This window comes from Triticum urartu, chromosome 1, assembly GCF_003073215.2.
Source record: "Triticum urartu cultivar G1812 chromosome 1, Tu2.1, whole genome shotgun sequence".
Taxonomy (NCBI): Eukaryota; Viridiplantae; Streptophyta; class Magnoliopsida; order Poales; family Poaceae; genus Triticum; species Triticum urartu.
The window spans coordinates 524,655,806-524,680,569 of record NC_053022.1 but is presented as its reverse complement, the minus strand read 5'-3'; the positions used below and the strand labels follow the sequence as shown (position 1 = coordinate 524,680,569).

The following is a 24,764-nucleotide window of genomic DNA, read 5'->3' as shown; positions in this document are numbered from 1 at the left end:
CGTATTTTTCTTGTGCTGAGTGGACTGCTATGTGTATGAAACCACCACTATTCCATCGATTGCAATAGTTTTCTTTTGCGGTGACGATTGTAACACTTTGACTGATATGTAGCGCTAAAGTTTCCCCATGTCAAAAGTTTAGAGTTAGAACTTAGAACCCAGTGACCATGTCTAGAAATCGATGTATCATTGAGGAACCAACAATGAAGTAACATTATTCCATCGGTTGTACGTAAGCTATAACACTTTTGACTGAGACCTAGGGCTAAAGTTTTTCTAGTCTCATAGCATTAAGGTTATATAATCGAATGACCAAATCAAGAATGGACAGATATATAACCGCGGCATGAATTTCTTTGATTTCCTCTCATTTCTACCCACTTTTAAAGGTATAGGTTTGCACGACTCCGGTGAGGGAGCGTGATGATGCCAGTGCGCCTTCGGCTCGCTCCAATGCTTCTAGTCGTTGCTAGGTGGTCTAAGAATATGGATGTAATTTTTGTTACTTCTCATTTTCTTTGTACTTCCATGATGTTCAATGAATAGATTGGAAATTTTTCCGGCAAAAAAAGAAGAAGCCACCACTATTCCGTTGGTTGTAATAGTTTTGTTTTACGGGGATGATTGCAACACTTTGACTGGTATCTAGCGCTAAAGTTTCCCCATGTGAAAAGTTTAGAGTTAGAACTCAGAACCAGTGACCAAATCTAGAAATCGACATATCATTGAGGAACCAACAATGAAGTAACATTACCCCATCAATTGTACGTAAGCTATAACACTTTTGACTGAGACCTAGGGCTAAAGTTTTTTTGGTTTCAAAGGTTTAGGGTTGTAGAATCGAATGACCAAATCAAGAACGGACAGATATATAACTGCGACATGAATTTCTTCGATTTCCTCTCATTTCTTCCAACTTTCAAAGGTTTGTTTGCGCGGCTCCGGTGAGAAAGGGTGATGACGGCGGCGCGCCTTCGGCTCGTTCCGGTGCTTGTAATCGTCGCTAGGTGGTCTACGAATATGGATGTAGTTTTTGTTACTTCTCGTGTTCTTTATACTGCCATGATGTTCAATGAATAGATTTGAAATTTTTCCTGAAAAAAAAGAAAAGAAACCACCACTATTTTGTTGATTGTAATAGATTTCTTTTGCAGGTATGATTGTAACACTTTGATTGGTATCTGGCGCTAAAGTTTCCCCATGTCAAAAGTTTAGGGTTAGAACTTAGAACCCAGTGACCAAATCTAGAGATCGACATGTCATTGAGGAACCAACAGTGAAGTAACATTATTCCGTCGGTTGTAACACTTTTGACTGAGACCTAGGGCTAAAGTGTTTCTAGTCCAAAAGTTTAGGGTTATAGAATCGAATGACCAAATCAAGAATGGACAGATACATAACCTCGGCACTGAATTTCTTCGTTTTTCTCTCATTTCTACTTCATCAAGAAACCTATTTTTCATGGTAAAAAGTGTCGAGGGAAGGTCACGTTGATATCTCAAGCAACCTACCTTGTAGCCTTTCTCTCTCGACTGCAGATCACGCAAGCTAAACGTGGAAACTCTTAGTCAGTGTACCAGAACGCGCGTATCAAGAAAAGCGGGCTTAAAAGCTTACCAATTCCATGCATCTATCGTATGAGCTTGCCAGATATGTATGGCATGACACGCAAGCCCGTGCTGACCTCCTGCCTAAGATCTCATGCACATATATGTGGAACTAAATCGGCCAACCCCGGGTGACCACGTCGTGAGCTAGCAGATGAGCACAAAAAGAACAATTTGAAGACCATTATATTGCGCCAATAATTCTCCGTGGCATCAATGTCCTGCGGTCTGTGGCCATCACACGACGTGACCCTTCTTTAAATACCGCGGTTGCTACTCTTCCGCTCCAGTCAGATGCAGAGATCCATTAGTTTGCTAGGCCAAGAAGAAGCGCCCAAGAGCACTAGAATTTTACAGAACGAGAAAGGAGGAGAGGTAGGGCGATCGATGGACATGAGCGGGGATACGTATCACTATCAGCCGGCGGGGATGGAGGAGGACGGTGTCGGCCGTGGCGAGCAGGTCCCGACGGCCGCGCCGGCGCTGAGCGCCAAGAAGCTGTGGCGCATGGTGCGCGCCGTGCACCTTGTGCTCGTCAGGGGCCTCGGCAAGCACCAGCCCAAGCTCGCGGCGCTCGGCGTGAACCTGCACCACATGCTGTCGTCGTCCAAGCGCCATCACAACCACCTGTCGTCGACGCGGGACCAGGATCCGGCGTTCACGACGTACCTGGCAGCGGCGTTCTCGTGCCGGTCCATGGACCCGGGCGCCGCGGTGCACCCGTACCCGCGCGGCCGCGGCGTGCACAGTGGCAGGGGCGGCGCGTCCTCGCTCTCGTCCACGCTCTCGTGCCGGTCCATGGACCCAGGCGCCGCCGTGTACCAGCAGTACCAGTACCGGCCCCGCGAGGTCGAGTTCAGCTGCAGCAGCCCGCCGCTGCACAGGCGCAGCCGCCGCGCGCACCGGCACCGGGGCCAGAGCCTGCTCCCGCAGCAGCAACACGGCGACCTTCCGGAGTACACCTCGGCTCCTGCGGTGAAGACGCTGTTCGAGCTGATGGACGACGTGGAGGAGGAGGAGGACGTGGAGGGCGCGACGGTGCCTTGGGCGGCCGGGCGCGGGCCGGCGCCGCGGCAGGTGCGGATCACGGACTCGCCGTTCGCGGCGAGGGCGGAGGACGACGAGGAAGGGCGCAAGGGCGTGGTCGACCGGCGCGCCGATGAGTTCATCGTGTGGTTCCACGACCAGCTGCGCATGCAGCAGCAGCAGCGCCCCGCCGCGAGGGATCGCGCCGCGCACTTTGTTAGATGATTACAGTACACGCCATGCATGCGCGCATGCACGCATGGGTAATCATAATTCATAATTTTTTTTGCGGGGGATAATTCATAATACTCCTTGGAATGTTGTTGTTTAGATTTTGTCATGGCGGAACAAGCTTATTAGCGTCTCTGATTTCAATTTCCCCCCTCTCATTTGGATGATGCCGTGATAATTAATACTAGTAGAACTTCCGTAGAAATTCTGGAGTTGTCAACTGTTCCTATAAATTTTTGATGTTACCCTTTATTTATAAAAAAATAAAATTTGATTTTACCCTTTAGTTGACAGCAACAGCATCAAGGCTAGGGGCCAGGGACGAGGGCTCCTGCCGGCGAAAACCATCGGGTACAAGTATACTCAAAATCAATCTAATCCAAATTTTTATTTGAGTTTAATATAGGATTGGCTTAAATATGACTTATATGCGGGTTTCATGAGATGCCCAATTGGATCCTTACTAGGGGTCAATGAGATACTGAAGATTGTTGTATGATACTAAAAGAAGGGCGACTCAGGTTCCTCGTAAGAGCTTCCACCATCGGTACACCTCATCTTCAGGTGCCTTGCGGCATTGGTGAGATGCTTGGAACCATGATCTAGAGTGGTGGTGTGGTCTCACTTCGCCCTAGCAATAGCTAGGGTTTAGTCTAGGCGTCTCGTTGGTTGTGGTGAAACGATAGCGCCGTCGGCAGCGAGGGATAAGATCTTCTCATCATGTAAGATCTTCTCATCATGTCCTCGTTTTGACAATGATGTTTGGCATTGCCGGAGGGCATGTGAAATTTTGGGGTCTAATTATTGCTTTCTTTCACCTAAGTGACTTGCAAAATGGATGGCATCGCGACTTGATTTTGTTTTGGTCCTTTTTCGCCCCATGAAGCTCAGGTAGATGCGGCTGCGTCAAAATATCGTAGAGGTCATAACAATAAAAAAATAAGTCAGTGTTAAGGTTTCTCCTGTAGCTGTGTATGCGCACTTGGGATGATAATATGGAGCAATAATACATCGGTAGGTAATAAGATATACGTTACCACGACCGACTACCGCCGCATCGAAGATTGGATTGTCCAACCTTGGCCCAATCTGACTTATAGGGTTACCTCGGTTATTAAGAATAAACTAAACCAATGCTTTAGCGTTTGATGAGCGCATCAGTCTCTCCCAAGAATTAGTTCTAGCTACCGTATGACTCAATTGTCATCCATTTTTGCTATAACCTTTCCACTCTCCCATGCCCTTTACATCTCCTTGTACCAATATTTGGTGTCTCGGGTACCGGCAAGCCGTAAGATTGAGATAGAGACAAGAGATAAATAATTCGACAAAAAAGATAAAGTAAAGTCATACTGTCAATCCCTTCTTTCCCATACACGAGGCGGCGAGACTATGCCTCGGCCATTAGCCCAAGGGGATTACTTACACATGCGATAGAATCACAAACAATTGACATTCTATAAAAAGATACTTCATAGTTTTACAATATCGTTGATCACAATGGAATCTCGACTACAAGTAATAAATCTAATGGACATGGAGGCTATGGTAGTGAAGATGGCAATGGATAAGTGGTGTTGATGACGGCTGCATGGTGGCTGACGTGTGGGCCCGCGGTAGGTGGCCGATGTAAATATGACCGCATCCGGTGGTTGGCCAGCCGACATGTGGGGCCGCGGCGGATTGAGCGCGGCACACCCAATGTGTGTCCGCGTCGACGCGGGCACGAAGCAGACACGTTTGGGTTTGGGTCGGCGTTTTGAGCCATCGTTTTTGTTTGCTTCGATTCAAACGGACATGGACGGACGAAATGGCTCGTCGAGTTGGTGTTGCTCTAACGGACATGGGAGCAATTGTTCATCTTTTTCCCTCTACAAGGATCGTCCGTCTACAAAAGTAATTCCAATATTTCTAAAAAAGGAAGCGGTTCCAACCTACAAACTCTAGCAACACAATAGGAGTGCCTGATAAGTGATAAGCAGGTAGATGCGCACGAAAGCTTTGATCGTGTAGACGCACGGTTCTTCCAATTTTGTTTTATTTTTGGAAAGGGAGGTTGCATGCAGCATGCCCGGCTTCTCGATCAGTGTCAGTCAGTGTAGATGGGCAGTGACGACCACAACATATTCACCAGCTTTTATCGCGAGGGTGACATATTCAACCATGATCGTTCTCCCGGACCTACGGTTGCACCACCGGCGCAAGCAAACGGCGCCATAATTCCTTCCGCGCGCGGCCAGGACGACCACACGTGGAACCATCCGCATTTAGTCGGAGCGAATCAAATGGCTGGCCGTGGGCGAGACGAGCATCCGCGAATTATTGCTCTCTCTTGACTGATCACTGTCCGTTATTATTATTACCGTCAGGCCGGGTGATTCCACCACACACACACACGCCTTCTCCGTGGTGGTGACGGGAATCATGACGGGTTCCTACCGGCGATTCGGAGAGATATCACGCGCACGATCAGTGAATCTGTCCGGTGCGCGCGCGTTTCGTGTGTCGACGTATACGTGGTGTGGCGTGTCGGGTGCTACGTACGGCACGCGGCGCAGACTAGGTACGGTCGGATGCCCCACGAATGGAGCGGCGGCACTTACGGGTCGCCGATTTATTCGCCCCCTTGGTTGCAGGGGCTTCGACGTGGATTGGTGATCGAGGAAGAAAGGGATCGGGACGGCGAAAAGGAGGAGCAGTGCATCGGCGCGACCGAGTGCCGGCTTGCTTCGAGGTGGCGCGCGGGGGATGGATGGCAGGGCTGCAGCTGGCGCACACGCCCGCTGCTCTCGGCTCGGTTGCCGTCTTCGACGGCGACGGGAGCCACACGGCGCGCGCCGGGGAACGTACGTGCCGGCTTCAGAGAGAGGAACCGTGTGTGTTTTCACGGTTCAGGACACTGCGTGAGCTGGAGAATGATTTGTGACGTGGGAGTATGGGAAGCTTTTCGAGCACATAAGGGCAAGTGAGCTCGGGTGAACAGTAAAATTAAAAAAAATATTTTTTAAAAATCTGATTTTTTTATCAAACATTAACAAATGTTTTGATATCTTGCAAAATTTCATCACTACATGACAACATTTGTCAATGTTTTCAACAAAAATAGCATTTTTAATATTCACCCGAGCTCACATGAACTCGGGATCAGAACAGCCACGTCCCATGTGTAATGGTGTTATCTTCCACATAAAATAAATGATGAGATGAAAAGAAGATAAACCATAAAAATGCCTTCTTTTAATTAAGAGATGATCTCTTAGCAGCATTTATCTCATGAGGGATATTTTGTTATTAAACATAAGACTAAAAAATAACCCATCATAGATCATTTTTTACTGTCTTCATCACATGGCAGATTTAAGATAAGATTGTCTTATCAATCATTGTACATGCCTTAACACGGTTGAGCAAGTGACTTGTTGATGATTCTGTCATTCATGAAATATGTCTACTTTATTGTTATTTTTTAATTGTTTGCAATCATCCATATTGCCATAAACATTACTATCACCCTATCTAGCGTTTATCTAGCGTTTTATAGTTTTTTCTGGGAAGCTTTTTGTAGTTATTCCTACCTATTTTCCAGGCACCGATTCTTTCTGTTCCTTTTGGTTCGACACTCTTATCAAAATAGTTACATACAGTCCTCTATACTTGCATCATATGTCTGGGCGACAGTGGCATTCCAAATGGCGAGGGTCCTTATGGGATCCCATAGGACGGCAAAGTCAAAGGCAGGAGCACCTGAACCGTGATCGTGCGGATGATGAACAAGAGGAGTCAGAGCGTGACAACCTTGGATGAACGTGTTGTCGCGCTACTGTGGAATTGGCAGGGGTTTTCGAGTTTGATTGAGGGAGAGATGGGGAAGAAAATACCAACGGAAGGGCCTCGTCTGAGAGCCCCGCCTGAGAGCCCCGTCGCTGGCCGTTCCGGCCACGGCGGCCACCACTGTCCCCGTCGTCGTTCTTTCCGGCCACGGCGGCCCCATAACCTCCCCTACCGCCCGCTGCAATCCACTCCGGGTGCGGCGTCCACCATTGTTCGGTTTCGCTATGTCTCTGTCCGGTCTTAACTTTGGCCAGGGGCGTGATTTCGAGGAAGAGATCTGGAGAGTCTGGGGCGTTCGCACCAACGCTGAGGAAAATGACACCGCCAAAGGATTTCCTATGGTGGTGGAGTTCACAAGATCCAAGATCCAGCTCTATGTTCAGTCTGTCGCCACCATTCTTCTGTCCTGCTTCGGGGGTTATGCATCGCGCTACAAGGTTGAGCGTTTACAAAATTGGTCTTTCAAGTTCTAGGTTTCTTCTCAAGAAGTTGGTCTCACCATTATCAAAGGAGATAACATATCTCTTCCGGAATTCAACGCTAATTTCTTACTTTTTGGGGAGGGCTGCTACGTCTTGAGCTTGCGTTGGTTTTTTCCGAAGAGGAAGGGATGATGCAGCAGAGTAGCGTAAGTATTTCCCTCAATTTTTGAGAACCAAGGTATCAATCCAGTAGGAGGCCACGCTCAAGTCCCTTGTACCTGCACAAAGCGATAGCTACTCGCAACCAACGCGATTAGGGGTTGTCAATCCCTTCACGGTCACTTACGAGAGTGAGATCTGATAGATATAATATTTTTGCTATTTTTGGTATAAAGATGCAAAGTAAAAAGTAAAAGCAAAGTAAAAAAGCAAAGCAAGATTAAAGTAATAGAGATTGATATGATGAGAATAGACCCGGGGGGCATAGGTTTCACTAGTGGCTTCTCTCAAGAGTATAAGTATTCTACAGTGGGTGAACAAATTACTGTTGAGCAATTGACAGAATTGAGCATAGTTATGAGAATATCTAGGCATGATCATGTATATATGCATCACGTCCGTGACAAGTAGATCGAAACGATTCTGCATCTACTACTATTACTCCACTCATCGACCGCTATCCAGCATGCATCTAGAGTATTAAGTTAAAAACAGAGTAATGCCTTAAGCAAGATGACATGATGTAGAGAGATAAATTCATGCAATATGAAATAAACCCCATCTTGTTATCCTCGATGGCAACGATACAATACGTGCCTTGCTACCCCTTCTGTCACTGGGTAAGGACACCACAAGATCGAACCCAAAGCTAAGCACTTCTCCCATGGCAAGAACTACCAATCTAGTTGGCCAAACCAAACGGATAATTCGAAGAGACTTGCAAAGATAACCAATCATACATAAAAGAATTCAGAGAAGATTCAAATATTACTCATAGATAGACTTGATCATAAACCCACAATTCATCGGTCTCAACAAACACACCGCAAAAAGAAGATTACATCGAATGGATCTCCACAAGAGAGGGGGAGAACTTTGTATTGAGATTCAAAGAGAGAGAAGAAGCCATCTAGCTACTAACTATGGACCCGAAGGTCTGAGGTAAACTACTCACACTTCATCGGAGGGGCTAGGATGATGTAGAAGCCCTCCGTGATGACGGTCCTCTTCCGGCGGAGCTACGGAACAGGCCTCAAGATGGGATCTCGTGGATACAGAAAGTTGCGGCGGTGGAATTAGGTTTTTGGCTCCTGGTCTGATCGTTTGGGGGTACGTAGATAAATATAGGAGGAAGGAGTACGTCGGTGGAGCACCGAGGGGCCCACGAGGCAGGGGGGCGCGCCCTAGGGGGGGAGCGCCCCCTGTCACGGTCCTAAGACTGACAGTAGAATAGGGTGGTAGGAATGTAGAGGCAAGATCCTAGCTATGGAGGAGTTGTACACACGAGTTTACGAGTTCAGGCCCTTCTCGGAGAAAGTAACAGCCCTACGTCCCAGAGGAGGAGGAAGTAACAGCCCTACGTCCCTGAGGCGGTCGACTGACTATGTGTGTGTGAATTACAGAAAGTGCGAACCCCTGTCCCAGAGGAGGGGGGTGGCTTATATAGAGTGTGCCAGGACCCCAGCTCCCCTCCGTTACATAGGGTTCAATGCTCATAAAGGAGGGGCGTTATTGGTAACGTCTGCAATAAAGTGCTATAAATGCCCATAAAGCTATGGTTTAAGTCTTGACCGTTGCAGAGTGGAGAGTTTCTCATCTTCTGGCGGTCGAGTGTCTTCAAGTTGGTCGAGTGTCTTCAAGGTGGTCGAGTGAGCACATCTTCATAGTCGAGTGGACCATGGTTTCTCTTCGACTATTTCTGATTCTTTGTAGAGATGTCCTTGGGGAGGGTATGTCGGACAGGTCCATGACCCTAACCTAGGTACATAGCTTCATCATTAGCCCCTGAATTGATCAGGGTTTGAGTGGGGAAGGATTTGGGAACACTTCCGACCCATTCTTTGTGTTATGAGTATATCCTGCTCTGGAACAATGAGTTGAGGTGACGACGTCGACTCCTTTCTCAGTCGCTGTGGTCCATTCTTGGTTTTTGTCGAGTGAATTTTCATGGTAGAATTCCGAATGATGATGCAGAGGATGTTTGTCTTCAGTCTGACAGGTTGTTCTGCTCTCCGCGGATCTCGTGGGATTCGAATTTTGGGAAGCGCGCCAGACGGACGGAACCGAGGTTATCGGGACGAATTTGGCATGTCTCCTCGACCCCCGCACCACCTTTTTCGCCACGTATTGCACGCGTGACTGTTGCGGGATTTGTTTAGATCGCCTGGGTCCACCAGCCAGTCACTCGGATGACGACCTTATAAAAGGCCCCGGACCAGGCCTCTGCCTCGTGCGCTCCCATTCTCTCTTCTTCTTCTCTCAATCTCTCTACCACGCTCGCTTCCGCCCCCGTCGCCGGACCTTTACTCGAGCTCGACCCGCCGCCATGGGGAAGGAGAGGACGGCGGCGCTGGAACGCGTGAAGAAGGCGACAACAAAGGCGAAGGACAAGCGGACCAGCCGGGGTGGATCCTCGTCGAGATCCGGCCTGCCGGCGGGCTGGATCCAGGGCGACTGGATCCGCTCGACAATCACCCAAGACGACCTCGATGACCTGGTGGAGGGGGGATGATCCCCCACAAGTCAGCACGGCTCCCGGGGAACGAAACCGAGCCGCAGCCAAGGGAGGGTGAGTGTGTTCTCCTCGCCACCCACGTAGATCGCGGATTCTCACTGCCTCCCCATCCTTTCTTCCGGGGTTTTTCGAACTTCTTTGGGGCTCAACTCCACCATTTCACCCCAAATACCATAGTCTATCTGGCCGGTTTTGTGTCGATGTGCGAAAACTTCTTGGGTTGTCGACCGCACTGGGGTCTTTTCAAACACATCTTCACCTGCCGATCCCAGTCGGTCAAAAAGGCCAAGTTGAGTGACGAGAGGACACAAGTGATCCAGATGTGCGGGGGTCTGGGGATCCAGATGAGGAGCAAGGTACTTTCCCAACCATGATTCTTCCCGACTCGGTCCGGGGCTGGCAGTCGACTTGGTTCTACTGCAAGGATCAGCCGACCCCGGGCCAGTCGACTGGACTTCCTCCTTTTTCTTTGGCTCGAGTGGAGAAGCCCGCCCCCCTGAAGGTAGTTCCAGAAGAGAAGGCGCAGGTCAAGGTGCTGATCGAGCGAGTCGTCCAGCTTGTCCGTGACGGGGTGACCAGGATGGACCTGCTAGAGGTCTTTCTCGGTTGACGCATCCAACCTCTTCGGGCGCGCGATCATCCGGTGTGGATGTACTCTGGGCTCGAGGATTCCACTTGGATCCACCCGGAGGACGTCAGCGAGGATACCTTGGAGAAGTGGTTGACGGGGGATCACCAGCAACAAAGACAACCCTCGGGGGTCTAGGAGGGTGATTCCATTCGACAACTCGCACCAGCCAGAGCAGGTATAATTCTGTCTTATCAAGTATATTTTCGATTACTGAGTGACATCTTGTTTATGGTCGATTGAATTTCCTTTGATTGTTGTCCTTTCAGGCCCTTATCGACATGTACTCAACGCCCAACGGAGTGCAGGACCAAGAGGCTGAGGAAGAAGGGAGCGGTGGCGAGAGCGGCAAGGAGCATTCGGAGGCCGAGGAAGACGAGGAGAGCGAAGAATCGACTGATGACGAAGAAGTAGACTCTCCTCCTCGCAGGGAGAGGAGATCCAAACAAGCCCACGACCCGGCGAGTGCTCCGGACTAAGTGGTCGCGCCGGCTGGTCAGTCTTCAAAGCGTCCTAGGACGTCTTCCCCGACGCCAACTGAAAAGGCTCCAAAGCAGTCCAAAGTTGCGCCGCCTCCAGCGCCGAAAGCCACCTCCTCCAAGGCGCCAAAAGCTCTGCCCAGGATCAAAGTGACCGTTCCTACTATCTCCGGGTAACCATCTGACTTGTCCTTCTCATCGACTCAATTAACCGGACATAATCGATTGAATGTGGGTCTTCACAGTGCTGCTACGTCAGGAACCTCTTCTCTCCAATACCGGGACGAGGAAATGGAAGATGCGGTAACCTCCAACCCAGGTATAAACTCTTGTGATTTTGTTCTTGATTCTTTGGTCGACTGTGTTCGAGTGGTTCACTTGGGGTCGAATGATCTGCCTTGCAGCTCCACCCAACATCATTGATCTTCCAGATGACGATGAAGATGTGGCTCTTAAGCCCAGGAAGGGCAAGAAGGTAGCAGCTGGCAGGGTGGCTCGGCAAGAACCAACTACAATACCTCCCGTCCGTCAAGCTGAAGACGCGGGCAGGGCCTCTGTGACGTTCGCTGCACCCTTGTCGAGTGGGCGTCCTGCACCGTCGACTGCACCTGTGATTCCTTCAACTGTCCAACTCCATGCCACGGAGCTCCAAGCCGCCGCACCTGGGTCGTCTGCACACTTTTTCACCAGCTACCCCGTCCCGGACAACCAGTCAGAAGCGGCTGCGGAAGCCATCCGACAGGCTGACATGATGATGGAGCGGGTGAAGACGGTGCACGAGAACAGCCAGGCTGCCTACGACGCCAGTGCCGCCCTTCGGGCCAATGTCTAGGTGAGTAGACTTTCCGACTGTTTTTGTTCTCGAAAAATCTTCTTCTGCACAATATCCTGTTGTTTGCGTCGAATTAGAGCACCCACTGGGTGTTTTGTTGTTTTTGGTAGTTTCGCTCTTCCACTAGGTCTGGGTGAGTGGGATCAGAACCGGTGGGGGCACGCTAAGTGCACCCACTGGGTGTAGTCCCCGAGACCATGGTCGACTGCTGGCAGTCGACTGGGGTTTGAGTCCTTCTTTCTTTTCTTTCTACTCTTTACACTCGACTCCGGCGGGCCGGTCGAGTAGGATCCAAACCGGTGGGGGCACGCCAAGTGCACCCACTGGGTGTAGTCCCCGAGACCGCGGTCGACTGCTGGCAGTCGACTGGGGTCTGAACAGCTTGCTGCCCCCCCTTTTTTTAATCCGATCGGACGAGTTGAGTCTTAGTCAGCGGGGGCACGCCAAGCGCACCCGCTGGGTGTAGCCCCTGAGACCGCAGTCGACTGTATGCAGGCGGCTGCGGTCTAAATGGACTTCTTTAGGTTTTATTCACTCGGAAGTGAACCTATCGATTGATCTGTCTTTTGCCTTCTGCAGAAGTCTTATACTCTTATTTCCAAGTTTTCTGAACTCGAGGAGAAGCAGAGGCAACTCAACTTAGACTTGGAATTGGCTCAGCAAAATCTGAAAAAAGCTCAAGACGAGGCCGCTGGTATGGAAGGTAACTGATTGTCGACTGACTTTCAATATATCTCTTTGATCTCTTCTTTGATTCGATTGCTTCTTTTGCAGAGAAAATGAAGTTGGCTCTGGAGAAGAAGGACTCGGACCTTGCCGCCGCGCAAAAAGCAGCCCAAGACAAAACCGCTCTCGCAGACAAGAAGCTTGCTTCAATCAGGACGTTGGAAGAAGAGGTGACCAAACTGAAGTCTTGTCTTAATGAAGCTAACCGCGAAGTGACCAGTCTGAAGAAGGACAAGGTCGCCCTGAATGAAAAGCTGGAGTCTGCGATCCGCAAGAGGAATGACACGGAAGCTTATCTGAGGACTCTTGCCAAGAAGCTTTATCTCACGCTGGAAGGTATTTCTTTTAATCCGACTGTGTTGATGCTTGCAATCAGATCTTGCTTGGTCGATTGACTATTTTTTGCCACAGAATTCTGTCAAGACTTCAATGAGGAAACTGGAAGGGTCGAGACGGGTTTGGACCCTATCGCTTCTCCAGTCTGCGACGAAACTGCCATGAACGTGCTCCGACTGGAGTCCCGTATCGCCAGCGCCATAAGCTACCTCGCGCGCCTAAAGGAGGTAGTCTCCCGAATCGACACATCGCTTTGGCCGGGGGCGACGCTTCAAAACAACTTGGAATCCTTGATGACTCGACTGAACGAGATCCCTGACCGAGTGCAAGAATGGGAGAAATCCTCCGCCCGGTGCGGTGCTAATGTGGTGCTGTCCTTGGTGCGAGTCCATTGCAAGGAAGCTCGTGAAGATAAGCTGGCTGCGATCAAAGTTGCTAACTGCTAACACCAAAAAGCATGACTTCTGGTCCTTCATGGAGACTTTCATTGCTGCCGCCACTCGGATCGCTGATGGGATCGATCTGGACTTATTTGTGGCGCCTGCCAGCCCTCCTCCGGCCGAGTGAACAAACTTATGAAACTTGAATCTGCTTTAAATTTGCCTCGGAATGCCGAGTGAATGCTGTAACCATTGAACTCCTTCGGGCTTGATGCCAGAGCGCTTTTGATTTGCCGCTTGGAACTTTTAGGATTTATCTGAATTTGGTTTATTTCCGAATGTGCTTGTGTTTGTCCTCGAATGGACTTTGCTCACTTCTTTGAATAGTCTTTGTGCTGGAGACGCAGCTCTGAGGTGGTGGCTCCAATCGACCTGCGCTTCGTCGTCCTTGCGGATAGGGATGGAGCGGGCGTTGTACCTGCGTTGTAGCTCCGAAGGAGAAGGTTGTAGTCGACCTGCACCTCGTCGTCCTTGCGAATAGGGATGGATCGGACGTTGTATTTGTGACGCAGCTCTGAAGGAGAAGGTTGCAGTCGACCTGCACCTCGTCGTCCTTGCGGATAGGGATGGACCGGACGTTGTATTTGTGTTGGAGCTCCGAAGGAGAAGGTTGCAGTCGACCTGCACCTCGTCGTCCTTGCGGATAGGGATGGACCGGATGTTGTATTTGTGCCGCAGCTAGGCCCCCGAGTGGGAGGATTGCTCTCCACTCGGTAGGATTTTTTCGAACCTAGGCGAGTGCTGGACTGCAGCTAAGCCTCCTAGTGAGAGAACTTAGGCGAGTGCTGGACTGCAGCTAAGCCCCCGAGTGGGAGGATTGCTCTCCACTCGGTAGGATTTTTTCAAACTTAGGCGAGTACTAGACTGCAGCTAGGCCTCCTAGTGAGAGAACTTAGGCGAGTGCTGGATTGCAGCTAAGCCCCCGAGTGGGAGGATTGCTCTCCACTCGGTAGGATTTTTTCAAACTTAGGCGAGTACTGGACTGCAGCTAAGCCTCCTAGTGAGAGAACTTAGGCGAGTGATGGACTGCAGCTAAGCCCCCGAGTGGGAGGATTGCTCTCCACTCGGTAGGATTTTTTCAAACTTAGGCAAGTACCGGACTGCAGCTAAGCCTCCTAGTGAGAGAACTTAGGCGAGTGCTGGACTGCAGCTAAGCCCCCGAGTGGGAGGATTGCTCTCCACTCGGTAGGATTTTTTCAAACTTAGGCGAGTACTAGACTGCAGCTAAGCCTCCTAGTGAGAGAACTTAAGCGAGTGCTGGACTGCAGCTAAGCCCCCGGGTGGGAGGATTGCTCTCCACTCGATAGGATTTTTTTTCAAACTTAGGCGAGTACCGGACTGCAGCTAAGCCTCCTGGTGAGAGAACTTAGGCGAGTGTTGGACTACAGCTAAGCCCCCGAGCGGGAGGATTGCTCTCCACTTGGTAGGATTTTTTCAAACTTAGGCGAGTACCGGACTGCAGCTAAGCCTCCTAGTGAGAGTACTTAGGCGAGTGCTGGACTGCAGCTAAGCCCCCGAGTGGGAGGATTGCTCTCCACTCGGTAGGAGTTTTTCAAACTAGGCGAGTACTGGACTGCAGCTAAGCCTCCTAGTGAGAGAACTTAGGCGAGTGCTGGGCTGCAGCTAAGCCCCCGAGTGGGAGGATTGCTCTCCACTCGGTAGGATTTTTTCAAACTTAGGCGAGTACCGGACTGCAGCTAAGCCTCCTAGTGAGAGAACTTAGGCGAGCGTTGGACTGCAGCTAAGCAACCGAGTGGGAGGATTGCCCTCCACTCGGTGGGATTTTTCAAACTTAGGCGAGTACCGGACTGCAGCTAAGCCTCCTAGTGAGAGAACTTTGGCGAGTGCTGGACTGCGGCTAAGCCCTCGAGTGGGAGGACTGCTCTCCACTCGGTAGGATTTTTTCAAACTTAGGAGAGTACCGGACTGCAGCTAAGCCTCCTAGTGAGAGAACTTAGGCGAGTGCTGGACTACAGCTAAGCCCCCGAGTGGGAGGATTGCTCTCCACTCGGTAGGATTTTCTTTCGAACTTAGGCGAAACGGATTCGCGACTAAGCCACCCACTGGGGGATTTCAGAAGTGAATAAAAACACAACAATCGAATGATAGGACCATAAGCTCTTGTCTTTGATAAACAAGTTACAAAGGTGTTTCTTATTACATTTTATTCGAACGAGTGCTTAAGTATAAAAGGGGCGGAGCAGCTCCGCGTTCCAAGCCCGTGGCTCGTCTTTTTGATGCTCAATACTGTAAAGATGGTATGCTCCATTGTGGAGAACTTTGGTGATGACGAAGGGGCCCTCCCAAGTCGGGGCAAGCTTGTGTGGTTTCTGTTGATCCACTCGAAGAACTAGGTCTCCTTCTTGAAAGGCTCGACCCCTCACATTTCTGGCATGGAATCGACGCAAGTCTTGCTGATAGATGGTCGACCGGATCAAGGCCATCTCTCTTTCCCCCTCCAAGAGATCGACTGAATCTTGTCGGGTTTGTTCTGCTTCCTCTTCGGAGAAGAGCTCGACTCGGGGTGCGTTGTGGAGCAGGTCACTTAGCAGAACAGCTTCGGCTCCGTAAACCAAGAAGAAAGGGGTTCATCCGGTCGACCGATTAGGAGTTGTCCTCAAGCCCCATAGAACTAACGGAAGTTCATCAACCCAAGCGCCTGCTGCGTGTTTGAGATCACGCATCAGTTGGGGTTTCAGTCCTTTGAGAATTAGGCCATTGGCTCTTTCTGCTTGTCTGTTCGACTGCGGGTGAGCGACCGAAGCATAGTCGACTCGAGTGCCTTGAGAGGCGCAAAAAGCTCTGAACTCATCAGAATCGAAGTTCGACCCGTTGTCCATGATGATGCTGTGTGGAACTCCATATCTAAATGTCAATTCTCTGATAAAACTGACAGCGGTGCTTGCATCAAGGTTCTTGATAGGTTTAGCTTCGACCCATTTGGTAAAGTTGTCGACTGCAACGAGCACATGAGTGAAGCCGCTCCTGCCTGTTCTCAGTGGTCCAACCATATCCAGACCCCAAACAGCAAAGGGTCAGATGAGGGGGATGGTCTTCAGGGCTGACGCTGGCTTGTGAGACATGTCGGAGTAAAACTGGCAGCCTTCACATCTGTCGACTATATCTTTCGCCATTTCATTTGCTCATGGCCAATAGAATCCCGCTCGGTATGCTTTAGCCACGATGGCCCGAGAGGACGCATGATGACCACAGGTTCCCGAGTGGATGTCATTGAGGATCATTCGACCTTCTTCTGGTGTTATGCATTTCTGACCGACTCTAGTCACACTTTCCCTGAACAGCTGCCCTCTTATAACAGTAAAGGCCTTGGATCAACGGACGATCTGTCGAGCCTCTTCTTCATCCTCCGGGAGTTCTTTCCTGAGGATGTACGCAATGTAGGGCACCGTCCAGTCAGGAGTAATGGCCAGAACCTCCATGATCAGGTCGACCACGGCTGGGACCTCGACTTCAGTCGGATCTGTGGCGCTCTTAGGTTGCGGGGGTTCTTCAGTAAAAGGATCTTCCTGAACTGTCGGCGAGTGGATATGCTCCAAAAATACATTGCTGGGAATGGCTTCTCTCTTGGAACCTATCTTTGCCAAATCGTCGGCTGCTTGATTTTTCAGTCGGGGTATGTGGTGGAGTTCTAACCCCTCAAACTTCTTCTCAAGCTTTCTCACCGCATTGCAGTACCCAGTCATGGCTGGGCTTCTGACATCCCACTCCTTCATCACTTGATTAACTACCAAATCTGAGTCGCCATAGACCATGAGGCGCCGGATGCCGAGTAAGATGGCCATGCGCAACCCATACAGGAGTGCTTCATATTCTGCTTCATTGTTGGAGGAATCAAAGTGAATCTTGAGGACATATCTGAGCTTGTCTCCTCGGGGGGATACCAGAACTACTCCAGCACCAGAACCGTTCAGCATCTTGGATCCGTCAAAGAACATGGTCTAGTGCTCAGAGTGAACTTGAGGCGGCAGTTACTGTTCGATCCACTTGGTGAGGAAATCTGCTATTGCTTGGGACTTGATAGCTTTCTTTGCCTCAAACTTGATATCCAAGGGAAGGAGTTCAATCGACCATTTGGCCACTCGACCAGTTGCACCTCTGTTGTGCAGAATCTCTGACAATGGAGCATCGCTGATGACTGTAACAGAGTGATCCGAGAAATAGTGTGCAACCTTCTTCGTGGTCATATAAATCCCATAGACAAGCTTCTGATAATGAGGATATCTCTGCTTTGACGGGGTCAGGATTTCAGAAATATAATAAACTGGGCATTGAACCTTATAAGCTTTTCCTTCTTCTTCCCGCTCGACCGTAAGTACTGTACTGACGACTTGTCTAGTGGCTGCTATATAAAGCAGTAAAGGCTCTTTGCTGATTGGAGCAGCAAGCACCGGCTGGGTGGAAAGAAGGGCTTTTAGCTCTGCAAACGCTGCATCAGCTTCTGGGGTCCACTCGAACTTGTCTGATTTCTTCATCAGTCGGTAAAGAGGCAACGCCTTTTCACCGAGGCAAGAAATGAATTGACTTAGGGCGGCCAACCAACCAGTAAGCTTCTGGACATCATGCACACGCACAGGGCGCTTCATTCGGAGTATAGCGCCTACTTTCTCTGAGTTAGCATCAATTCCTCGTTCGGAAACAAGAAAACCGAGTAACTTTCCGCCTGGAACTCCAAACATGCACTTTGATGGATTGAGCTTGATATCATACTTTCTGAGGTTGGCAAAGGTTTCAGCAAGGTCAGTCCGTAGGTCAGAACCTTTACGTGACTTGACCACAATGTCATCCATGTATGCTTCCACATTCCGACTGATCTGAGTGAGCAGGCACTTCTGAATCATCTTCATGAATGTGGCTCCGGCGTTCTTCAAACCGAATGGCATTGTGATATAACAGAAGCACCCAAACGGGGTGATAAAAGCTGTCTTTATTTCATCGGGCCCGTACAGACGGATCTGGTGGTACCCGGAATAGGCGTCTAAAAAGGACAAACGCTCGCACCCTGCAGTCGAGTCGACTATCTGATCGATGCGAGGGAGAGGGAAGTGATCTTTCGAGCAGGCCCGATTGATATGCTTGAAATCAATACACATACGAAGTGAGTCGTCTTTCTTCGGGACCATGACAACATTGGCTAACCACTCGGAGTGATAAATCTCTCGGATAAACTCGGCTGCCAAAAGCCGAGCCACCTCTTCACCGATTGCCTTTCTTTTCTGGATGGCAGACCGTCGAAGATGCTCTTTAACTGGTTTCACCTTCGGGTCGACTCTCAAACAATGCTCAGCCAGTCCCCTGGGAACACCCGGCATGTCAGAAGGCTTCCATGCAAAGATGTCCCAGTTCTCACGGAGGAACTGGATGAGCGCTTCTTCCTATTTGGAGTCGAGTGAGGTTGAAATGTGAGTTGGAGCAGCATTGGGATCTGTCGGGTGAATGTGAATCGACTTTGTTTCACCAGACGACTGGAATGTTGAATCTGTGGCTGGCTTCTTGGCTCGCAGCAAGTCACTCAGATCTGCATTTTTCTGGTATTCTTGCAATTCTACCACGGCCATCTGGGCATCGGCGATCTTTGAGCCTTTCTGGAAGCACTCTTTTGCCTTCTTCCGATTACCAGAGATAGTGATCACTCCTCTGGGACTAGGCATCTTCAGTTTGAGGTAGACGTAACATGGTCGAGCCATAAATCGTGCATAAGCTGGCCTGCCCAGAATTGCATGATAAGCACTCTAGAAATCCACAACTTCAAACGTCAACTTTTCTTTGTGGTAATTTTTGGAATCACCGAAAACCACGTCGAGTGCAATCTGGCTGAGGGATGCAGCCTTCTTGCCTGGAATGACACCATGGAAACTCATATGGCTTTCACTGAGTCTGGACATCGGAATGCCCATTCCTTTCAACGTTTCTGCATATAGTATGTTCAGGCCACTACCACCGTCCATCAAGACCTTTGTCAGTCGAGTGCCTTCAACCACCGGGTCGACCACCAGTGCTTGCCTCCTAGGGGTGGCGATGTGCGCTGGATGATCAGCCTGGTCAAACATAATGGTAGTCTGCGATCACTTCAAGTAACTGGGTGTCGCCGGAGCGACCATGTTCACTTCCCTGTTGATGACTTTCAATCGACTTTTGCTCTCAACGTCAGCAAAAATCATCAGAGTGGAATTCACGTGGGGATAACCATCGTCATCCTCTTCCTCATCCTCAGCTTTGTCTGCCTCCTTCTCTTTTTCCTTGGGCTGTTTCTCTCGGAACTGCTGGATTAGGAGCCGACACTGCCGAGTGGTGTGCTTCGGGTAAATGAAATTACCTTCTTCATCTTTTTTGGTGTGGATATGGCATAGCAGATCCAACATGTCATCTTGATCTTTTACTTTCTTGGGGTTCCACGGCCCTTTGGGCTTCCCCTTGAACTTTCCTTGAACCACAGCCAAGGCTTTGCCCGGAGCAGCTGGCTCGGCCTTGCGCTTCTGTTTCCGACCGGAGTTTCCTCCTCCGGCTTCGTGGGCGACTGCTTTGTGCTTTCCACTCCGGAGCCGCTCTTCTTCTTCACCATTGGCATATTTGGTGGCAATTTCCATCATCCGAGCCAGAGTCATATTCCCTGTCCGGCCGAATTTCATATTCAACTCTCGATACCTGACACCTTCCTTAAAGGCACAAATTGCTTGATGATCTGACACATCTTCTACTTTGTGGTGTAGGGTGATCCATCTCTGGATATAATCCCTCAAAGTTTTATTCAGTTTCTGAACACAACACTGCAACTCTGTCAAACCTGCCAGCCGTTTGCACGTGCCCTCGAATGTTCTGACAAACACTCGGGCGAGATCTTCCCAAGTATAGATGCTGCCAGGGGCTAACTGATTCAGCCACGCTCTAGCCGAGCCCTCTAACATCAGAAGAAGGTGCTTCATGGCCACTTCATCATTGCCGCCACCAATCTGGACAGCCACTCGGTAGTCTTCAAGCCAAGTGTCAAGCTTGGACTCCCCGGTGAACTTACTAACTCCAGACGCCAACCTGAAGTTGGGGGAATCACAGCAGCTCTGATAGCTCTGCTGAAGCACTCTGCACCAGAGACATGCACCCTGTTGCTGGTTTGTGGACCTCCATCATGGACCTCCCGGTGAGCTCTGTTTTTGTCGACCAAGCCCTGCACGAGAATAGATCTCGCACCAAAGCCTGGCTCCCTGGGGTCGATTGGAATACCCCACCCAACATTGTGAGGGCGTCTGTCTTCATGCTGTCGAGGCACATACGACCCGCTCCTCGAGGGAGGCGTGGGCACTCGACGGAGATCATCATGATCGACTTGGTGATCATACTGCTCTCGGTTTCTGCACTGATCTCGTCGATCCCCTCGTCTCTCATGCCTCGGAGGCGATCTTGGGCTATGGGCCGACTGAACTGTGTCTGCCATCACAGATCTGCTGTGGATCCTATCCCGCGACTGAGATACAACTGTATTCTGCTCTCCCGCTACCCGGAGCAAGGCTCGAATCTGCACCAGACCTCGACCAGCTTCTGACTGGGAGGGTTGAATTGACTCCGCTATCCGGGCAGCAGCAGCTAGATTCTGGATCGGGGTTCGGTATACCTGAGTTGGAGGTGGAAAAAGTTGGCGTCGACTGGACTCAGGAGCATGTTGTCGAGCGCGATCGTCGAGTGCGCGCTGGAGGTTCTCCAGTCGAGTGCGCTTAGCCAGATTGGCCAAGTGCGCCTGCTCCAAGGCCTGGGCCTCAGGGGTTTCTCCAACTATAGGAGTGTACAGAGCATCCATGTTCCGGCGACGAAGTTCTTCCCTCTGCTGCGAGGAGAGAGGTTCGGGGCGGTACTCCTCGTGAATGCGCGACGGATCGCCGTTCCCGTCACCTCCGTCTTCGCGATTGAAGCCAGGAGGTCTGCGTGGTCCATTGACCATCAGGACTTCCGCCGCCGAGTCACTGCTGCCGCACTCGGATGCGGTCTCTACGGAGCCAGTCGACAGATCGAACAGGCCGTATAGAGATTCGTTGGGCTCGATCACCGTGACTCGAGGGGTGGCCCATTGGCGGGCCACCGCATGCTTCACCCATCGCTGAAGCCTCGACCAACCAGTGCGCTTGCTCCGGCGGGTCGCAGGAAGGGGGAAAGCTGCTGGAGTCGACTGGTACTGGGTCGACGGTTGCCGCAGGAGGACGCCGCGGACGCACGCGCGAAAGTGCACTGCCCCGCGGGCGGGGAGCGCGTCGGCGTTGAGTGGTGCCTCCTGGAGCCAAGTGGAGTCGTCGGCGACAAACACGAGCGCGCCGAGACGGATCTCGCCACCCTCAGCCAAACCTCCACCTGGAACCATGATGAAGGGGATCGGAAAAATTGCAACTTCTCCAATAAGTCGCTAAGACACCTGCCCCAAGGTGGGCGCCAACTGTCGTGGTCCTAAGACTGACAGTAGAATAGGGTGGTAGGAATGTAGAGGCAAGATCCTAGCTATGGAGGAGTTGTACACACGAGTTTATGAGTTCAGGCCCTTCTCGGAGGAAGTAACAGCCCTACGTCTCGGAGCCCTGAGGCGGTCGACTGAATATGTGTGTGTGAATTACAGAAAGTGTGAACCCCTGTCCCAGAGGAGGGGGTGGCTTATATAGAGTGCGCCAGGACCCCAGCTCCCCTCCATTACACAGGGTTCAATGTTCATAAAGGAGGGGCGTTACTGGTAACATCTGCAATAAAGTGCTATAAATGCCCATAAAGCTATGGTTTAAGTATTGACCGTTGCAGAGTGGAGAGTTTCTCATCTTCTGGCGGTCGAGTGTCTTCAAGGTGGTCGAGTGTCTTCAAGGTGGTCGAGTGAGCACATCTTCATGGTCGAGTGGACGATGGTTTCTCTTTGACTGCTTCTGATTCTTTGTAGAGATGTCCTTGGGTAGGGTATGTCGGACAGGTCCATGACCCTATCCTAGGTACATAGCTTCATCACCCCCCACCCTCGTGAACTCCTCTTTGACTCCCTGGAGTAGGGTCCAAGTCTCCTGGATCACGTTCGGTGAGAAAATCACATTCCCGAAGATTTTATTCCGTTTGGACTCTGTTTGATATTCTCTTTCTTCGAAACACTGAAATAGGCAAAAAAAACAGCAATTCTGGGCTGGGCCTCTGGTTAATAGGTTAGTCCCAAAAATAATATAAAAGTGGAAAATAAAGCCCAATATAGTCCAAAACAGTAGATAATATAGCATGGAGCAATCAAAAATTATAGATACGTTGAACACGTATCAGGCATCCCCAAGCTTAATTCCTGCTCGTCCTCGAGTAGGTAAATTATAAAAAGAGAATTTTTGATGCGGAGTGCTACTTGGCATAATTTCAATACAAATCTTCTTAATTGTGGTATGAATATTCAGATTAGAAATATTCAAGACAAAAGTTTATATTGACATAAAAATAATAATACTTCAAGCATAGTAACAAAGCAATTATGTCTTCTCAAAATAACATGGCGAAAGAAAGTTATCCCTACAAAATCATATAGTCTAGCTATGCTCTATCTTCACCACACAAAGTATTTAAATCATGCACAACCCCGATGACAAGCCAAGCAATTGTTTCATACTCTACCTTTTTCAAAAAAAAAAATCAATCTTCACGCAATACATGAGCGTGAGCCATGGATATAGCACTATTGGTGGAATAGAATGGTGGTTGTGGAGAAGACAAAGAGGAGAAGATAGTCTCACATCAACTAGGTGTATCAACGGGCTATGGAGATGCCCATCAATAGATATTAATGTGAGTGAGTAGGGATTGCCATGCAACGGATGCACTAGAGCTATAAATGTATGAAAGCTCAAAAAGAAACTAAGTGGGTGTGCATCCAACTTGCTTGCTCACGAAGACCTAGGGCAATTTTGAGGAAGCCCATCATTGGAATATACAAGCCAAGTTCTATAATGTAAAATTCCCACTAGTATATGAAAGTGACAACATATGAGACTCTCTATATGAAGAACATGGTGCTACTTTGAAGCACAATATATGAGACTCGCTATATCATGGTGCTACTTTGAAGCACAAGTGTGGAAAAAAAGATAGTAGCATTGCCCCTTTTTATTTTTATTTTTTTGGCCTTCTTTTTTTTCCTTGGCCTTTCTCTTTTTTTGGGACAATGCTCTATTAAATGATGATCATCACACTTTTATTTATTTACAACTCAATGATTACAACTCGATTCTAAAACAAAGTATGACTCTATATGGATGCCTCCGGCGGTGTACCGGGATATGCAATGAATCAAGAGTGACAAGTATGAAAAAATTATGAACGGTGGCTTTGCCACAAATACTATGTCAACTACATGATCATGCTAAGCAATATGACAATGATGAATATGTCATGATGAACTAGATGGTGGAAAGTTGCATGGCAATATATCTCAGAATGGCTATGGAAATGCCATAATAGGTAGGTATGGTGGCTGTTTTGAGGAAGGTATATGGTAGGTGTATGATACCGGCGAAAGGTACGTGGTATTAGAGAGGCTAGCAAAGGTGGAAGGGTGAGAGTACGTATGATCCATGGACTCAACATTAGTCATAAATAACTCATATACGTATTGCAAAAATCTAGAAGTTATCAAAGCAAAGTATTACGCGCATGCTCCTAGGGGGATAGATTGGTAGGTGATAACCCACAAGTATAGGGGATCGCAACAGCTTTCGAGGGTAGAATATTCAACCCAAATTTATTGATTCGACACAAGGGGAGCCAAAGAATTTTCTCAAGTATTAGCAGCTGAGTTGTCAATTCAACCACACCTGGAAACTTAGTATCTGCAGCAAAGTGTTTAGTAGCAAAGTAATATGATAGTGGCGGTAGCAGCAACAAAAGTAAAGACAGCAAAAGTAATGTTTTTGGTATTTTGTAGTGATTGTAACAGTAGCAGCGGGAAAGTAAATAAGCGTAAACAAGTATATGGAAAACTCATAGGCACCGGATCAGTGATGGATAATTATGCCGAATGCGGTTCATCATGTAACAGTTATAACACAGGGTGACACAGAACTAGCTCCAATTCGTCAATGTAATGTAGGCATGTATTCTGTATATAGTCATACGTGCTTATGGAAAAGAACTTGCATGACATCTTTTGTCCTACCCTCCCGTGGCAGCGGGGTCATATTGGAAACTAAGGGATATTAAGGCCTCCTTTTAATAGAGAACCGGAACAAAGCATTAGCACATAGTGAATACATGAACTCCTCAAACTATGGTCATCACCGGGAGTGGTCCCGATTATTGTCACTTCGGGGTTGCCAGATCATAACACATAGTAGGTGACTATAGACTTGCAAGATAGGATCAAGAACTCACATATATTCATGAAAACATAATAGGTTCAGATCTGAAATCATGGCACTCGGGCCCTAGTGACAAGCATTAAGCATAGCAAATTCATAGCAACATCAA

At 49.3% G+C, this 24,764-nt stretch overlaps 1 protein-coding gene across 1 annotated transcript; it reads left to right on the top strand.

The window, feature by feature from the left end:
• The first annotated feature begins 1,885 nt into the window (after positions 1-1,885).
• Positions 1,886-3,065, top strand: LOC125537425. The gene has a single exon (XM_048700743.1). The coding sequence runs from the start codon at positions 1,902-1,904 to the stop codon at positions 2,856-2,858; it is 957 nt and encodes a 318-aa protein (XP_048556700.1). The 5' UTR covers positions 1,886-1,901; the 3' UTR covers positions 2,859-3,065.
• Positions 3,066-24,764: the final 21,699 nt, after the last annotated feature.